The sequence below is a fragment of the Motacilla alba genome, chromosome 1A (assembly GCF_015832195.1).
Source record: "Motacilla alba alba isolate MOTALB_02 chromosome 1A, Motacilla_alba_V1.0_pri, whole genome shotgun sequence".
In the NCBI taxonomy this organism is placed as follows: domain Eukaryota; kingdom Metazoa; phylum Chordata; class Aves; order Passeriformes; family Motacillidae; genus Motacilla; species Motacilla alba.
Window position 1 is genome coordinate 54,824,700 of NC_052031.1, and position 18,735 is coordinate 54,843,434.

The 18,735-nt window shown below is 45.9% G+C and overlaps 1 protein-coding gene across 12 annotated transcripts in view; it reads right to left on the bottom strand.

Annotated features, from left to right (window-relative positions):
• Positions 1-7,518, bottom strand: part of LOC119708264 (potassium voltage-gated channel subfamily A member 6-like) — a 78,215-nt gene extending 70,697 nt beyond the window's left edge. For 11 of the 12 annotated variants that reach the window (XM_038154430.1, XM_038154439.1, XM_038154435.1 and 8 more), the window contains exon 1: positions 180-7,518. In XM_038154430.1, coding sequence (XP_038010358.1) covers positions 5,084-6,640 — 1,557 coding nt within the window. In that variant the 5' untranslated portion in view covers positions 6,641-7,518 and the 3' untranslated portion in view covers positions 180-5,083. The remainder of the gene's footprint in view (positions 1-179) is intronic. The other variant, XM_038154440.1, reaches the window with a different exon arrangement.
• Between the last annotated feature and the right edge of the window lie 11,217 nt (positions 7,519-18,735).

Sequence of the window (18,735 nt, forward strand, 5' to 3'; positions counted from 1 at the left end):
GAATCAGCAGATGGCGAGGATCTGGCTCATACTACATTTCTGTAGTTTATAATTATCTTTCTTTCTTCACCTAGAACCAGATTCTCCCTTTAGGTTGCAAATCTTAATTAGGAAATCCTTCCTTAATAATTTCAAGAAACACTTGGTTGTTAATTTCCCAGAACAGAAAGAGACCTTACCTATTTCTGCAATAGCAGCAGATGCTGGAGCTATTCGTTCCTTTGCTTTTAGGGTTGATGCTGCTCTTTCCATCACCATGTGGAAGACACTTCAGTCCTTACCCTGTCTCTTGCTGCCCTGAATTTTCTTTACACTCACTCTTCTTTATCCCATAGGGACCTCTCAATGAAAGAACCCAGGAGAGAAGACCAAGTTCAGTTACCTTCACCCCCACAGCTGCTGTAGCAGTGAATTTTTATCCACAAAAGCTGGATCAAAAGGCCCAAACAGAAAATTACTCAAAAATCACGAATTCCAATGTTTTCCAAGAAGGAGCTGAACGGAATTTCATCTTGGAAGTAAGAGCAGGAGTCCAACAATAAAGCACCACAGAACAGGTCTTCATGCCTTTCAAACTTCCAGACCTTTGTGTGGATAAAAAAATGGTGTCCTCAGTAAAATTCTTCCTTTCCTTCCCTCCTTCCCCACCTCCAAGGAGATGATTTCTGCCCTGTCCTGCTTTTGGTGAAAAACATCCTATGGGAAAATGATCAGGGGAACCAACTGTCACAACCAGCCAGGGGATCTGGAAGGAGCAATAGTCTCTTCCACTGCAAAATTGTTTCCCAGTGAGATTGCTGCAAGAGGCATTTCTGGATCTTTAATGCAATGCTTTAGCCTGTATTCCTTGTCACCAGGCACCCAGATGACTCTACATCAGACCAATTGCCCCTCAGCTCCTTGGCTGTGTTCAGATTGTCCTTCACACACTCTCCAGCTCTCTGTGTGCAAGGATGGACAAATAAAATCTCTTCCCATCTCCCAGTTTGCACTCTCTGCTTTCAAAGGCTGGAAACTGCCCACCTGAAGCTGGACAGGGCAGCTGTACACAATATAAGGTGATGGGATCAGCTCCAGTAGGCAAAGAAAACATCTGAAAAGATACGGTGCTGATATCTGAACACAAAATATCCAACGAGTGCTCTTGCTTGTAGCCACAATCACAGCCCGGAGAGAAACAGTTAGGGAGGTTGTTATGGAAACAAGTCCTTGGAGGCGCCTACTTGGCTTCACAGGGATGTGCTCTATCTTCAGAAGGAAACGGATTTGCATTTTGAGCAGCCGGGGGGAGTGCTAAGGGCTGAGAACTTGAGGTAAGGTTTTTGAAAGCATTTCTGTGATTCAGTGGCACAAGACCTCTGCTAATGTCAATGGGTGCCGCTGTGTCATTTCAGTCACGTGAAAAAAAAATCTGAAGGCTCCTTAAAAAAGGTCAGATTCCACAAGTTCTGTAACACATAGCATTACTGATTACTCTGGGACTTCACTGCTTTTCAGGAGGTGCTTTGAGAAGGATTTACATGCCCCAAATGAGTCCCAAGGTTACAGTTTCCATGTTTCTGTTGGTGGTCTGTATTTCTCTTAGAGCCAACACAGAAAACCCAGGGAGCAATCATCACTCCTGCTTTACACATCTTTACATGCCTTTTCAGAACTGACAAATGTGGCTCACAAAAACTGTACAGAGCTGCCTTGCTCACCACAAAATTTCTTCACATCTTGGGTGCAATCTGCCGGTGGGAGAATCCAATACCCACTAGAAACTCATTGCTGGATTCCACCTGGAAACTCACTGCTGAATCCCACCCATGGGCAGGACACCTCTTTCCAAGAGGATCTATGTAAGACATGCTGGGATTGTGCTACCACTGATCTTTTTTTCTTGCTAGAGTCTCCATGTCCAGCTGTCTGTCGTGCTGGTCAGGAAAACAACCTCTTCTGGGCAGGGAGGGCTCCCGCCTGGCAGGGCCAATGGGGCCAAGCCCAGGGGGAGAAACAAGCTCAGGAATTTTCTGATGTAGGCTCAGCGTGTCTCATGACTCCTCCTGAACTTGTGTTTAACCTGAGTTTTTTTATATCTTACTTTGAGGAAACTTTTATCAGCTGATAGACTCAGGCATAAAATATGCCCAAACATGGGCATTCTGCTGGGAGAGGGCAGCAGCCTCAAAACATCCTTCTTAAATAGCAGCTTCTTTTGCTAGTTTCTAGCAATACAAAATTTGAAGAACAGTCCCTCTCTTGGCCTCACTGTAAAGATTTCATTAAGGTAACCCCGAAACACAACTAAGAACACCACCAAGACTAAGACACACTAAGAACTGGACAACTTTTACACAAAATCAACAGAGATGCCACCATGCCCCTCAGTCCCACTCATTCACCAGGACAATTTACCCACCAGCTGATTACAGGTGTCAAGGGATGCAGAATGGTCCCCAAAGCTCAGACCTTCACAAACTTTTGCCTCAGTCCCATGAAGCAATGAGAAATTAGGCTTTATTCAGGCAAACCCTTCTGAGCTATGAGCCCTCACCACATCTGATGTTGTTGACTTAGGGATGGAAAGAAAGATTTTAGTTTTCAGGCAGATTAGAAGGTTAATTTTAATGAAAGTTTATAATGTGATTTCTTAAGGTGATACTTAATTGGTTTTAAAGTAGAAACATCTCACATTATAGGTGCACTATGAATAGCACCCTGTGGAAACTCATAACTATAAATGATGGTTACAGAAAGAGAGATAATAACTGTGTTAATTCTTTCCTCTAAGATTCCTAGGCTCAGTCTGAAAGAAATTATCTCTGTTCTTTCTTCAACTGAACTGAGAATCTCCACACACATCAAACTCGTGTCTCCCAGGCTGAGAGAAGTATCATTTTCCTACTGATTTCAGCAAGAGAGAGAGAAAGCAGAGGTTTTAATATAATGGTTGTGTGCTGACCCCAAGGGAGATCCCTGCACACTAAAAACATTTGAGAAGGCAACAGCACTCTGGAGAAATGGAGTGGAGCATTTGCACAAACAACTTCTACCATATGAGCAGGGCCAGGATGGAGAGAGGCCACAATAAAAGCACTCTAGGCATGGAGCCATATCTCAAGACAACTGAAAACAGGTAGAGTAATGAAGATGCAAACAGATCCCATCTTACAACCAGTTCTATAGCCAGTTTTGACTATATTAAAGGATAGGGCTCTGAGCAACCTGGTCTAGTGGAAGGTGTCCCTCTTTGGAAAGAGATGACCTCTAAGGTCCCTTCCAACCCAGGTCATTCTATGATTCTATGATATGCCTTTAGCATTCTTAGTCTTATGGCTGAAAAGCACAGTACATATACAAAATCTATTCTCTATTTTTGCACCTTGGCATGATGCCTGGTTTATGTATTACACGTGTCCCATGCAATGTGTAGTACATTCCAATATGCATTTCATACAGTGTGAAGCAAGGTATTAATGGCTGCCTTTGCTTTCATACACATGCAGATGTGTGAATGCAGAATAAACACTTAGAATTCAAACAAGAAGGATATTTCCTTGCAGGAAAATCTGCTAATGAAATCTGAAAGCATATATTTCCCTTTCTCACCTGCTGGCAGAGCTTGAAACACTTTTAAAATTAGGTGTAAGGCAGAGCTGACTGAAAGTAATGAAATGATCTGGGAAGTAAAACGTGTATTTGAAGATAGAAATCTCTGGTCCCTTGGCAAACCTGGAACTGCAGGCCAAGCTACGCATATTTTGGATGGCTGGCACAAACTGCTCTCCTAAAAGCAAGTACAAAAACACTGCTGTTGCTCCTATCCTTGAAATACTAGGAACTGGCTAGGCCAGCAATACAGCAAGAGCATCTCTTCAGGGCTCACTGTTTCTCCCCTCATTCAAAGGGTCTGAAGGATGTTGCTGGCTTTGTGCAGACAGCTTAGGGAAGTTTGTATCCATGCCAGTCTCAGTTTCAAATGTTGACACACTCACCCTGGAACATTTTATGCCTGTGACTTGCTAAACCAGCGTGATCCTTGCACAGCACAGGTGCAGAGCTCTCTGTGATCGGGATTTTCCTGCCACATCAACAAAACACCAACATGCAAACTTCCCTCAGCTACACAAATGCTCAATTGAAAAAAGCAGTGGAGTCAACTGCTCTCACATGCCCGAATACAGAGCTGGGTATCTGAAGCACAAAGCACATCTCATTAAACACTATTGTGTGAAGATGAATTCTGCAGATAACAAATGAATTTAATCAAACATGCCTTGTATCAGAAGGCACTTACCACTATGAAGATTAGGTTGATACCATAAAAGCCAATTAACATCAGGGCACTGGCATAAATAAGGCTGAGATAAGCTCAAAACACAGAGAATCTTCACCAAGCCTGTTGACTGCTTTAAGCCTGTTTTTGATACATGATGTATGGTCACAAGTAGCAAAGAGCTTTTAGATTTTTGCATCTTTTTTTCTTTTTTTTTTTAAACACAAGCTAGGAGGATCTTTTAGCATGCCAAGTGTTGCAAAGAAGGCAGGCATCTGCTTGCTGGCTTTCCCCTACAGCTGCAGAGCTCCCTGTGATCCTGGCTGCAGTGTTTCCATTATTCAAAGGCAATGGCATGGCAGGCATGACTGATTCCATAGCCAAGGGCACCATGCTGGCACAGGGACTAAGAGCACGGCTCAAGCCAGATGTTTGTAGCCCCTTTCACTGTTTACTCTGCTGAATGCTTCTGCTGAAGTAGTGGCAAGGACTTCTCTGCTAGTGGAGTTACAAGACTTGGTCTTGGAGCAAATGTTGGATTAAAGCAGTCATCAAAAGCAGAGAAAGAAATGCATAAGGGAGTGGGGATGACAGCTAGCACTCCCCAGAATAAAGCAAGAACATTTCTTGCACACAGTAATGAGAAACAGCAAATCAGGCCAGAAGAGCCCATTATCACAATCATTCTGTTTACAGTATCATTTTGTTTACAGTATCACAATTCACAGTCTGGCATGTAAATGCTGAATAGATCCAGCTGCTTGTAGGAAGACAATTTAACAGCAGCTTGCAGCTCCGTGTCTGGACCAAGGACAACAAAATCCATCACACTTCTGTCAGCATTTTCTTCTCTTTATATCCCTGGTTATTGGGAGGAATGAAGTTGGAATATTTCATGGACTCCAGGTCTTCTGCTCCCAGGAATTCAGATTTGCTGAGGGACTGATTACTGTCCCCTTTCTTGGGCTCTGAGAAGGGTGACTGTTGCTGGCCACAGGTGACATGGGTGTACTGGCACTGCTCCTCATGGTCAGTCTCTCGGTGGTAGAAGTAGTTGAAGTTGGATACGATGACAGGGACGGGGAGGGCAATGGTGAGCACACCAGCGATGGCACACAAGGAGCCCACAATCTTGCCACCAATGGTCATGGGATACATATCACCATAGCCCACAGTGGTCATGGACACCACTGCCCACCAGAAAGCATCAGGGATGCTGGTGAACAGCGAGTCAGGGTCATCAGTCTCTGCAAAGTAGACGGCGCTGGAGAATAGGATCACCCCGATGAAGAGGAAGAAGATGAGGAGGCCCAGCTCCCTCATGCTGGCCTGGAGAGTCTTCCCTAAGATCTGCAGCCCCTTGGAGTGCCTGGAGAGCTTGAAAATCCTGAAGACCCTGACCAGGCGGATGACTCTGAGGATGGCCAGGGACATGGCTTGCTGCTGGCCCCCATTGTTGCTGCTGCTCCCGGGCTGTTGCTTCTGTTGCTGCTGCTGGGCCAGCTCGGTTCCCAGGGTGATGAAGTAGGGGATGATGGCCACGATGTCGATGATGTTCATGATGTTGCGGGAGAACTCAGGCTTGCTGGGGCAGGCGAAGAAGCGCACGAGGAGCTCAAAGGAGAACCAGATGATGCACAGGGTCTCAATGAGGAAGAAGGGGTCTGTGAAGAACGGGCCGGAGCCGGCGGCAGGGCGTAGGGATGGGGTGGTCCCACTTGGCAGTGGCAGCGGCAGCAGCAGCAGTGCCTCATCCCCGAGAGGTGCAGCCTCCCTGAAGCCAGGCTGGGGTCCCTTGGGCTCCTGGCGGAACTCAGGCAGGGTCTCCAGGCAGAAGATGACGATGGAAATGAGGATGACCAGCACGGAGACGATGGCGATGGCCCGGGCTGGTCCGGAGCTCTCGGGGTACTCAAAGAGCAGCCAGACCTGGCGTTGGAAGTGGTGCTGGGGCAGGGGCTTCTCCTCCTCTGGGATGAAGCCCTCGTCCTCCCGGAATGTCTCGATAGCCTCCTGGCCCAGCTGGTAGAAGCGGATCTCCTCCAGGAAGATGTCGAGGGGCACATGGACCGGCCGGCGGAGCCGCCCCCCGGACTGGTAGTAGTAGAGGATGGCGTCGAAGCTGGGTCGGTTGCGGTCGAAGAAGTACTCGTTGCGTAGCGGGTCGAAGTAGCGCACCCGTCGGCTGGGGTCGCCCAGCAGCGTGTCGGGGAAGATAGACAGGGTCCTCAGCTGCGTCTCGAAGCGCAGCCCCGAGATGTTGATCACCAGGCGCTCGCTGCTGCAGCAGCTGCCGCCGGTCCGCTCCTCGCCTGGCGCCTCCGCCTCCGCCTCGCCGCCCGCCCTCGGGGCCGCCAGCGCCAGCGGCTCCTCCGCCCGCATCCCGCCCGCTCTGCCCGGCGCTACGCTTCCTTGCCTACCCTTCCCTGCCCCTCCGCCTCGCCCCGCTCGCCTTCAGCGCCCGCCGCCCGCCGCCATCCGCCTGTTGCGCCTCGGTGCGGCCGCGCTCGCCCGGTGGCTTCGCGGGGCTCCCGGCGCGGCTCCTCCTCCGGCCGCGGAGCTCGGGGCACCGCGCCGCTGCTGCTGCTGCCGCTGCTGCCGCGCCCGGCTCCGCGCTGCGCTCCCCGCGCACACACAGGGACACACAGAGACACGCTGGAGAGAGAACAGGAGAGGGAGGTGTGCGAGCACACACGCACGGTGTCACATGCGGGGAGAGGGGCACACGCAGACACAGGCAGGCACCCGCACGGAGACAGACACAGACACGCACGCCGCGCCAGCGCCGACACGATCAGCTACAGACGGATGCGCGCACCCGCCAACGGGGGATGCTCGCCCCACCTCTCCCCCCGCCGCGGAGGACGCGGCAGACCCAGCCCAGGGGCGCCGGCTTTTCGAGGGAGACCCCCGAGGGGAAGCCGCTGGGGGTTCAGCTCTCCGGCCAGGAGCTTCGCAGCGGCTGGTCCAAAGGGCGGCGCCGCCGCCCTTCTTTCGCCCACCTCTCCCCCTTGGAGTCCTGCGCCCTAGTCCTCTCAGGCAAACCCCTGCCGGGGGCTGTCCCACACCGCCGACTCCCGGCAGGGCTCAGAGCTCAGTCGTGGGACCGGGCTGACCTCGGTGTTGTTCCCGTCCCCGCCGCAGGCTGGAGATGACCTTGAGCCAGTTGCTCCATGTCTGTGGCCCGTGGACCTCCATTTATAAATGTCATTGCCATGATGCAAGCATGACGGTGGCATCGGACCATCTGCAGATGGAGACAACCTGTCACGGTGAACAGTGCAACCGGGGAAAGATACGGGTAAATGCAGTTTTTCTCCTCCTTTGTCATCTTTTTTTTTTTCTTTTTTTTTTTTTTTTTGGTCCATTACCACACAGCCAGCATTAAGTCTTCCCAAAATCAGAATCTGCATTTCACAAGTAATCAGAGCACCAGCTCTTTTTGTCTTTAGAAACCTGTGGTTTGCCCCGTCCCTGTCACACTTGGCATTTGAAAGTGAAGAGAAACTCACGATACTGTACTTTCTCCTGAAAGAGAGAAAATGGGTTAACAGGTGACTCTGGTTCCATCCTTCCCAGGACAAAAGTCAGTCCCTTGAAAATCCTTTGTCGGTGCTAAATGTTATTAACCAGGCTTTTATCATCGCAGCATCTGATGCCTTTGCTGGCTGCAAGCCCTGTGCTTAACCTACACCATCTCTTAGCAGCATGGATCTAGAGGAAAACATTCCTCTTTTTATGCTTCCCTCCTCCCAGTCCCTCCTAACTAGCTGGCAATTCCTGGTTCAGGCTCTGGACATTTTGACCAGCTGACTGTGGCTGCTTTCTAAGTCTCTGTTCTCAGGAAGGAGGTGAATATGAATTAAACATCACTTAATCCCCTTTCCTTTCTTGCTCATTAGCATTGAAGATGACTGTAGCAAAAGAAAGCATATTTTTTCATTTATGGGGAGATGGCTGTCACACAAGGAAGTGTATTTTTGTTTCATATTAAACATAATTGGGGTATGGCAGCCATACAAAAAAGACTTTGCCGGAGAATATACCTATTATTTGGAAAAAAAATTAAAAATAATCAGTGTTTGCCTTTGTAATAGTAAAATGCTTCTTGCTGAAATTTCTTTTTCAATTATTACAATTAATTATTCATTCCCGGTATTATTTGAATCATAATTATGATTTATTCATTTGCAGGGTTAACTGTTGAGAAATCCTTTCAAAACAGCTTTCAGGAGGGATGGGAAAGCTCCTAGGGTTTCTAAGAGGACACACAGGGCATATCTACATGACAGAGCTCACCCTGTGCTGGGTTTGAAGGAGCAAGCTTCAGTCAGCAGAGCAGAGCCAGCATGGAGCTCCAGAATGGTTTGCAGGATCACTTTTCAGCCCACACAAACATTCCATGCTGCCACAGCTCTGGGCTTCCCAATACCTGGGCAAGCAGGGCTCCAGGCAGCCGAGGATCCCTGCATCCCATCCCTTCCCACCTCCTGCCACAGCCCAGCTCCGAGCAGGTGCTCTGGCTGCTCTGCAAGAGCTGGGCTTGCTCCTGACAGCCCTTCAGAAGCCACTGTCCCTGTGGTGCACTCACGGGGTGCTCAGGCTCAGTGTTAAAGCCAGAAGCCCTTGCAGTGTGCAACTCTTCTCAGCATGCAGCCTGCTCCTGAACCGCTCCACCGTGCTGCCTGTGCAGCCATACCCCTCCCTCATTTCTATATTAAGAGGCAATACCAGCTGTCACAATTCAGCCTCCGTGCAGATCCTGCTGGGCCAGCAGCTCCCGATGGCACACAATTTGCAGAGCCGGAGGTGAGGGAGACCCGGAGATGTCGAGAGGGACAAGAACAGTGCCCCCAAAAGCCACACTGCTGTACCATAATGCTCCCTGGAGACAGATTTGGGTGCTGCCTCTCAAGCCAACACGACGAGGCCAGTGCCACCTCAGGGTGCCATTAAGCTCCTCTTTGAGGCAGTAGCAGTGATCACATCTCCAACTCAGGTATCACCTCGCTGTGGTTCAAGAGTTTATGATGACCACATCCTCCCACAGGCTGTATTGGTCATTAATGCCAAGGTGCACAAAAATTCCCTCAGAGATTCATGGGGAAAATCATTCTGGCTTGCCATCCTCTTCCAATAACTGGAGGGACATTGTCCTTCCAGGCCTGGTCCATACAGGCACTCTGCAGCATCGGAGTTCAGTTTCAACCATTCCTTTGGATGCACACCCAAATGTGGCTCAGCATTTTGAGTAACACCCTTTGGATTTCCTTTAGCTCCCTTTTGCAGATCAGCACTGCAGCTGCCAAAAAATTGTGTCTGTGAAGCATTTTCTCAGGAAAGCCAAACCCAGAGACACTCACTGCAAAACTAAGATATCCCAGGTGGTAATCCAGGTTTGAGGCTAGGGCATGCAAAACTTCTTAGACACTTCCTTGTCTCCCTGCATTTCCCGGTCACCCCATCATCTCCTGAACTTGCCAATTCCCTCTTCCATGGCTCCTGTGCTACCCCCTATCTTCTGCTTCCCACATTCAGGTACTTTTCCCAGTTATGGAGTGTCTCATCCCTATAACCCTACTACAGTTTCCTCACTTGCTTGCAGCCCAGTAGCAAAATACTTTTCATATCCCTATTCCAAAACTCCTTTTGGGGCTGAAGGCTGTCCAGTACGTGCTGGGGATGCTGGCTGGCCACTGGGCCTTCAGCAGAACAGCTTGACATGCTTTGCTCATGTGACATCTTGTAACTCTCACCCCCATTAAATGGAGACACAAGAACAACTTCCATGCCTGCAGTATATTTTGGTGATCAATGCACCTCTAAAATCATCCATCAGCACCTTAATGCACAGGCTGGGAGACACAACAGAACCTCCCACAGGCTGGAGGCCTTGGGGTAGGATTCATTTCCCAAGAACCAAAATATTTCACACATCAAACAAATCCCCACAGTCTAAAAAGAGCAATAGACAGGGAAAATGAAAAAAAATGCAATAGCTGGCAGACCATCCCAAATTGAAATGGTAATTTACACTTATGCACAGTACCAATTACAGCCAACTTCATACTTTGCTTCTTACTCAGAGCCATAAATCTATAAACGAGAGTGCTAAACAGGGGAGGGAAGCAGAATTAGCTTGAGCCCTGGAGCTGTTAGGCACACCACTCGGAAACAGGAGTTCTCCTGGTTTGTTCTCTCACCAGAAAGCAGGAAAAATGTGAAGGATGTTTATTAATGTCCTTCCAGGCATCAACTGCTGTGGCATAAAATGTTCATGGTCAGATCCCTGAGTACCTTCAGCCTCCTTATTCTAGTCCAAGCGAAGGCCTGGGTTTGAAACACTGCATCTCACAGAATGCCAGACTCACTTAGGGTAGGAAAAAGCAGTGATTTCACTGCATGTGGGCAATGAAACCTTGGCTTTCCGATATTTATTACACTCCTAGAGAGAAGAAAGTACTCAAAGAGTTCTCAATTCATGTAATTGCAGATCTCAAAGAACCAGACAAGGTGAGGAGGGCTGGGACATCTAACAATATCCACATATCAATCATGATTTCATGCACCACCACAATGAGCAGGGATTTAAAAAAATCTCAATTTTCTCAAAATAGAAGTAACCCTGAATATTCTCTGATGGGAAACCATCCATCCCAGTCTCAGAATCATAGAATGGCCATGGTTGGAAGGGATCTTAAAGACCATCCTATTCCAAAGCCCTGCCATGGGCAGGGGGGACATCTTCCCCTAGCCTAGGTTGCTCAGTCCCATGCAGCCAGGCCATCAGCAGTCTCTATGCTGCCCTTTGAAAAGGGTGCTTGTGCCGCTGCTCACTGATGGAGGAAGAATTGCTCTTCCACGAAGTGAAGATGACAGTCCCATTCCCTGGATCAACCCTGACTATTCCACGAAGTGAAGATGACAGTCCCATTCCCTGGATCAACCCTGACTATTCCTGGAATGCTGTCCTTTGTGTTTGTTGAATGAGGACAGGTTCTTGTACTGGCAAAAATATATAATGGTATAACTAAACATTTTGTCACAATACTGGGATAAATGGGGGAGGGGAAGACAAAAGAGGTTGTACCAGAAACTTTCACACAAATATTTCCTAGCTTTCAAGTACTTCTGTTAACCTAAAGTGCCTTTAATACTGTGTTTGTCTTGGGTTTCCCCCCAAAATTCTATCTACAGATGAGTAACTTTTAAACCTTTATTTTTAAGTCCCTTAAGTATTTCCCATGTAAATATGTTGAGGTTTTTTCAGATACCCTTTCCCAGAGAGACACTGTGTATGTAATCCAGGGACTTCAAGTTTCTGTTTATCACAGGAGGAAAAGCATTCTGGCCTGTCATAGTTTTTAGGTTCACAACACAACCCTGTGGTGTGTGAGCAAATAAATGACTGTGACAGACAGTGACAGCAGCATGCAGAGCCCTCAACAGAGAAAGATGAAGGGTTTCACAGCTCATTACTAGGCAGCGTAAAATGACTGACGTGTACAAACACTGTGTCAGGTTTTGCAGCAGCAGATGCAACTGCTTGAACAGCTCTGGTAATGCTTCAGCTGGACTTTGTCTTCTTGTGGGTCTGTTCAAGCCCTTTTGCTCCTGCACTCCAATATTCAATTTCCATTTTTTAATTTATTTCCATGCTAGAGGCCTGGAGGTGGTCCAAAGGGTTTATCCTTCTATCCTGTCCCTCAGCTCCTGTCCATATCCCATCTTCCTTCCCATTTTTTATCTTCTCCCAGCCTTTTCAGTTTGCTGTTCTTTCATTCCTCATTTCCCAGTTCCTTCTGCTCCAATCCTTTTGTTTAACTTTGGCTCACACCAAAAACCCAATATTTCAATGAAGCCCTGCTTCCATGCAAGAGAAAAGCATTATTTCCAAAATGACAAGAGATTCTTGAGAATTCTGCCGTGGCATTCAGTCCCTCTACGTCTGGGTGCCCATCCACTGCTTCCAACATACAGCGAGGGAAATTAGGTTGATGGTTTTAGCTGGTGGTGCAATGTTTTCTAAGTGGTCCAGGAAATTATCAGTGCCTTATATCCTGTGTGTAAAGTAGTGTAAAGCTATGTGGAAGGAGAAAGCTTCTGCTTCTTGAAGGCATCCCAGTCAAGGACCCTTTGAATGCAAAGAGACTTTTGACAAGGCTTGGAGGGACAGGACAAAGGGGAATGGCTTTGCACTGACAGAGAGAGAGTTTAGATGGGATATTGGGAAGAAATTAGAAATTCTTCCCTGTGAGGGTTGCTGAGGCCCTGGCACAGGTTGCCCAGAGCAGCTGTGGCTGCCCCATCCCTGACAGTGTTCCAGGCCAGGTTGGATGGGGCTCTGAGCAATGTGGGATAGTGGAAGGTGTCCCTGCCCATGGTAGGGGGTTGGAACAAAATGGTCTTTAAGGTCTCTTCCAATCCAAACCATTCTGTGAATCTGTGATGCTATGAAAGGTGATAATAAAGGGAAAAAGAAAGAAAAACACACAAAGACACAAAGGGATAACCGAGAAATTACAAACACCAAAATTTTTCAGTCACTAATTTTAGTAGATGAGGGCAACAAGGAGCCATGACAATAGAGGGGGGCCTGTGAAACTATGGAAAAATTGGGGAGAGTTTAGGAGCTGCTGGCCACTTACAGCATCCCTTAACACCCATCCCTGAGAGCTTGGGATCACGCAGTGAAACTTCCAATGAGGGCATCTCTACAGTCACATGTACTTGCAGTTTAAACTTTATCAAAAAGATAAACAAAACCAAAACAGACAGACAAAACCCAAGAGAAAACCAACCAACAGTAGCAAAAGAGCACCTCAGCTGTGGAAGATTGTTACATTTAAATTTGTTACTTTGTTAGAACTTGTTAGTACTTAACAAGTTCTAACAGTCTGTTAGATGTTGCCTGTATCATCACAAAACTCACTTTATTTTATGCCACCCTCTCTTTCATTAAGAAGGAACAATAAAGAAAGATTTTAGTGAGATTTGTACTGTTCTGATGTGAAGGGAAAACTCTGTTGCAAGAGAAGCCCCCATTCCTTGCGTGTCATGAGTCCATCCTGCCCCCTCTGCCTGTTCAGAGTCCCCTGCCACGAAGAGGACGGAAAAGATTTGGCCTTTCTGTGACTTCAAATTGCCCTTCACAGGCACTTCCATTGTCTGGAAGTGAGGAGACTTCCAGAGGTCACCAGGCTAAGAAAGGTTTATGTCCCCACCTGTGAGGACACAGCTGGCAGCATTGTGTTCCTTCTCTCACCTCAGGCTGCCTCTCCCTTCATCTCATTCTCTGACTTCTGTGCCCTTCTACTTCCCAGTGTCCTGTCTGCAGGCATGGAGAGCCATGGAGACACAGCTCTCAGCCTGTCACCTGTTATCCCATCCCTCCCTGCCAGGAGCAGCAGGTCTTGGCCAGCCAGAACAGTTCCCTCCCACTGATATGCGAACAACTGGTCTCCCCAGAACTAAGAAATCCTCAGGCACTTCCATAGTAAAGCTCTGACAAGTCTCTAATGAAATACATGCTAAAAAAATGCATTGAGAAAATTTCTTCAAGGATGACAGAGAGCGCCATGACATCAGAATAGCCTCCCTGCCAAATTTTCTGGCTTTGCTCAAAAAGTAGGAGAGCTTTGTAGCAAAATGAGTGCAATAACTTCTGACAGGCAGAACAAAACATTTTCCACCAAGTTTGATTCAGAGACAGCTAAACCTTTTTTTTCCCCTCTCTGGGATTTGCAGGGGTCCCAGGATGAGGGAATAGAAGAGAATCTTGACTACATGTTTCAGAAGGTTGTTTTATTATATTATGCTATATATTAAAAATGCTATATTAAAACTATACCAAAAGCATAAAGAAAAAAGATTAATCAGAAAGCGAGACAAAAATAGAAAGGAATGAATAACAAAAGCTCGTAACTAACCAGAGAGTCTGGCCCAGCTGCATCCTTGATTGGTTATTAAGTAAAACCATGGACCAATCAAAAAAGCATCTGTTGCATTCCACAGCAGCAGATAGTTATTGTTTATATTTCTTTCCTGAGGCCCCTCAGCTTCTCAGGAGAAGAAAATCCTGGCAAAAGAATTTTCATAAAATATCATAGCGACACCCATGGTTTGTTTTAGCAGAAGCTTTCAAAATAAAAACAAACAAGCAAATTAGCTCAGAGGTAGGCAAGCAACATGAAAAATATCTCATTGGAGCAGTCTTAAGATCAGCAAGAAACCTTCCAGCTGGGGCAGAGAGGGCTTTACCAGATTCCTCAAAATATAACAGTAGCATGATCATGGAACTTAGTATTTTGGTATTATTATTATTATTACTGAATATAAACCAAATAGACACCAAATTCAATTAAAGCTCAACCTGATGTACAAAACTCAATACCAGACTAAATCCATTCACACAGCCTTCCCACCCTTCTTGGCTATAAAGGGCAGAAATTACTTCCCCTCTTCTTGACCCCTGGAATACGAAGTCAATCTTCAAATACACAGCAATAAAAACAGATGTAAGATTAGCTCTGTAACAAAAGCCATCTCTTTCCCTATATGAAATTTGCTGGAAAGCAATGGGGCATTGCAGAGAAGCTGTATAAAAAAATGTAAGAGTCACAAATCAGGTGAGGATGAAAAACATCTGACAGAAATCGCCCATGCAAAAATCATCACTGTCTGCTCCAAGACTTTCTGGAAACCACTGGAGAGCCACAAGTTCTGATTCTTTCAGTCTGAATCAGATTTCAGGGCAAGAGGAACTGGCTCCATAAATAAACAGGGAAAAAAAAAGGAAAGCTAATACATAAATTGCTCAGTGAGGTAGGGAAGGTAGAGAAAAAGGACAGAAGAAAGTCTGAGGTGCTCACTGCTTTTTGGGGTTTTTCTTTAGTTTTCCCAGCAATGTTGCCTCCCTTGTTTTATCAGGAATACAATGTTGTCTCATCCTTAATGTCCATTATCTAGGAAACAAAAGCCATCACACTTCCCTGGCTATGTCCTGTGCTAGAACTTAATGGAATCTGAGCAATGTGTTAAACTGCAATGGAAGAGAGCTATACTGCAAATTTGTCTGATGTGAGACTTCCAATTTTAGGTTTTTCCAAGGTTTGGAGCTTGGCAGAGTCACAGTTTGAAGCATTAGATGCAGTTTAAAGCCTTCTGTGTTAATCTTGGAAGCAGACCTGAGAGAAATTTGCTGTAAAACCTCTTTGAGAGCAAGGGTTTCCAAGGAAAGGGTTTTTTCTCCAAGCTTCAGCTGCTGCTTGCAGAACACATCTACAACACCAATATATAATTATCTCACTGGGATGTGATCAACCTGAGGTATGCAGGAAAGGCTCCTCCAAAGGGGAAGAAGAGTTTCAGGATCACCAGGAGCCAAGGAAAAAAGCTCTCTATCCCAGTGTCAAGCCACAGGCATGGAGCTGGCACCTAACACTAGATTGAACCAAGGATTTGAGCTCTGGGCACAGCCCAAAGCAGTGAATCACACTCTTTCCATGACATCTCTCCTATTAGATCTGTCTTATCCACTTAGATCCAGCAGTTTCTGAATGCCTGCCAAGCCAGGCCTCAGCTCTTGGGAGGAGGAACAACAGCAGCACCACTTTCATTATATGTTTTATAAAAACCCACCCTGAAGAGGCAAAAGCTGTCTGTAAATAAACCTTCCTAAACCACCCATTGGAGTTTAATGAGAAATCCATTAAATTAACTTTTTATAGCATTAACCAGGTCAAGATTTGCTGTGAAGATGTCAGCACCCAATGGACTGTGATTGTAAGGAACAAATACTACACAGTCTTGGACCCAGGAGAAACCTTTTATAGTAACTTAGGTACTGCTGGAGGGACAGGCATGAGAGCAGTTTTCCTTGGCTGGTGGAAACTCTCTGACCTCTTTTGGGATCACTGTGAGGGAGCCTGGAATGTCAGTGGAGCCAGGGTCTAACACTGCTGTGGGCTTTTCTGATGAACATTTCTGTAAAATGCCGTTCCAGCTCTAGGGTCAAACAAAATTCCTTAATTATAATGTTGATGCTCACTTCTTCAGAAAGAAAGGAGTGGGAACATCTCCCTCAGCCTCAGTTCTCTCTCCCAAGACTGACAAAATTTTAACTTTTTACTCTAATAACCAGAACTATAAAAGCCTTTTTCCTCTCAAAGTATCGAACATCTCTTTAATAACATGTAATAAAGAGGATGTGGTTGAATAATGCAATTCCTTTGCCCCAGTTCTAATTTTTTTTATAGTGCTCATCTAAGTCACTAAAAGGAATTAATATTTTATTGCTTTCTATGAAAAATACATAATGCCTTTCCCATAGCAAGGTTTCAAACTCCAGTTGCTTCTGTTCAGACTGGATTTTTTTTTTTTATTTTGCTCTCACTGAAGTCAATAATCCTCTAGGGAAAATATCTAAATTATTTCTTGAAAGATGAAGAGGAGCCTTACATTTACCATGGAAGCTGTTTTTGAATTTGAGCCACAAAGCTCCTATCAAGTTTTAGTTCCACAGCCCTGAAAACCCAGAAATTTCATTTCCTGTTTGTACACATCATCACATGCTAACCTTTTCTAGAACTCTGCTTTGAATAGCCTTTTTTTTTAGGAAAAACTTTCTTTACAACATATATAATCTCCTAATTGTTTCCTGTTATAAATCCCTGCCTTTGTGATGGGCAGTCAAACCCTTGGAACCAAAATATTTGCAAACAAGGCTTTATCAGACTGTCAACTAAGCAAACAAAACTCTACTGACAGGTCTGTGGAATCAAAACTATTGCAGGCATCTTGGTGTTGAAGAAAAAAAACAAGAAACCTCACTTGTATTTAAGAAGAGCTTAAGCATCCCTAAAGCAGCCAGATTCACTGCCAGACATCTAAAAATAAATTAATTATCCTGGACTTTTAAAAAGCAAACAAAACTCCTTTTATTTCCCAGTAGGTTCTCAGGAGCAGCTTCTCTAGGATTTTTCCCAAGGGAACCATTTCACTTAAGGATAGTGATGCCAATCCTTCAGGTTTTTACCCTACTGAGAAGTGCTCTTTCAGCCATTTTAGCTAAGTAGCACCTAGTTTAAGGAATAGATTGACTAAATGATCAGGAAATGTGGAATTCTGAACTTCGGATCATTTGGGGAGATTTATTAATATTTAAGAATAATAAATTTTAAAAAAACCCCATAGATCAGCTTAGGACAGAAATAGCATTAACTGCACTTCATTTTGTGAGGCACTTTGAGCTGTCATCAGAGCCAGCTATTGGAATGGAGCCTTAAAGATCACATCTATTTTTGTAAGCCCAAAATGACCAATAATTCTGCAAATGCTGAGCTCTTTGCAGCACCTGATACCCAGACTGTGGAGATCATTGCAGCCCAGTAAAACACTCCCTGCATGCTCCCAAACAATGTAGGAGGGAGGTTAAACAAGAAAAATATTTGCCAAGCCCTCAGAGGAAGACTCTTGCAGCACAGATTTCTTTCTCTGCAGCCAAGCAGTGCTCTCTCCCAAGCACATCCCCTAGGAACACTAGAAGGATTAGGCTGCTTTCCACTCTAGTGGGCCCCTTTGGCAGATGTTTCTGCAAAGGTAATGCAAGAACATGCTCTGAGAAAGGAGCTGCAGCCTCCTTGTAGGGGCAACACTGACCTGAGAGTCATCCCTCTGCTGCATTGTTAGGACATTGGTGCTACTGAAAACCCACTTAATAGGTTTGCTTCTAGCATTCCTTCAATTACATGTAAGCCTACCCAGCTTGCAGTGACAGATTCAGAGGTTTCTGTGGCAATTCTGCTCCTGCTCTGAAATGTCTCATCTGCTGATTATCTCTGACTTATGGGGACATTGCAGCTGGATCCAGCTGAGCACTGTGGCAACAAAGCAACACCAAACTGCTAAGCCCTCCAGCACCTGAAGGGAGCCTACAAAAAAGATGTGGAGAGACTTTTTACAAGGAGATGTAGTGACAGGACAAAGGGGAATGGATTTAAACAGAAGAGGTTTAGATTGGGTATTAGGAAGAAATTCTTCCCTGAGAAGAATTGAGGGTGGTGAGGCCCTGGCACAGGTTGCCCAGAGCAGCTGTGGCTGCCCCATCCCTGGAAGTGTTTGTTATGAATGTGTCAAAATTCATGAGAAAATAAAATGATATATGAATGTAATATAGTTATAGATGTGAAAAATAATAGAACAGGTCAAGAGTAGCTATGAAAAATTAAGAGTCTCTTTCTATCACAGGAGGCTTGCCCAGGCAAGTTTCCAAAAAGCTAAGGGAGACAGGCTTGCAGGCGTTGGGAAACCTGTTGTCATACACATACCACACATAACCTGACTACATTTACATGTGAAGAAGGGGAAGTGGCACAGGCTTTCAGAAATTTTAACTAAATAAAGAGTCAGCCATTAGTGGCACACCTGGCTGCAGATAGCCAGAGGAGATGACATATCCGATGGTAATCCATTCGGAC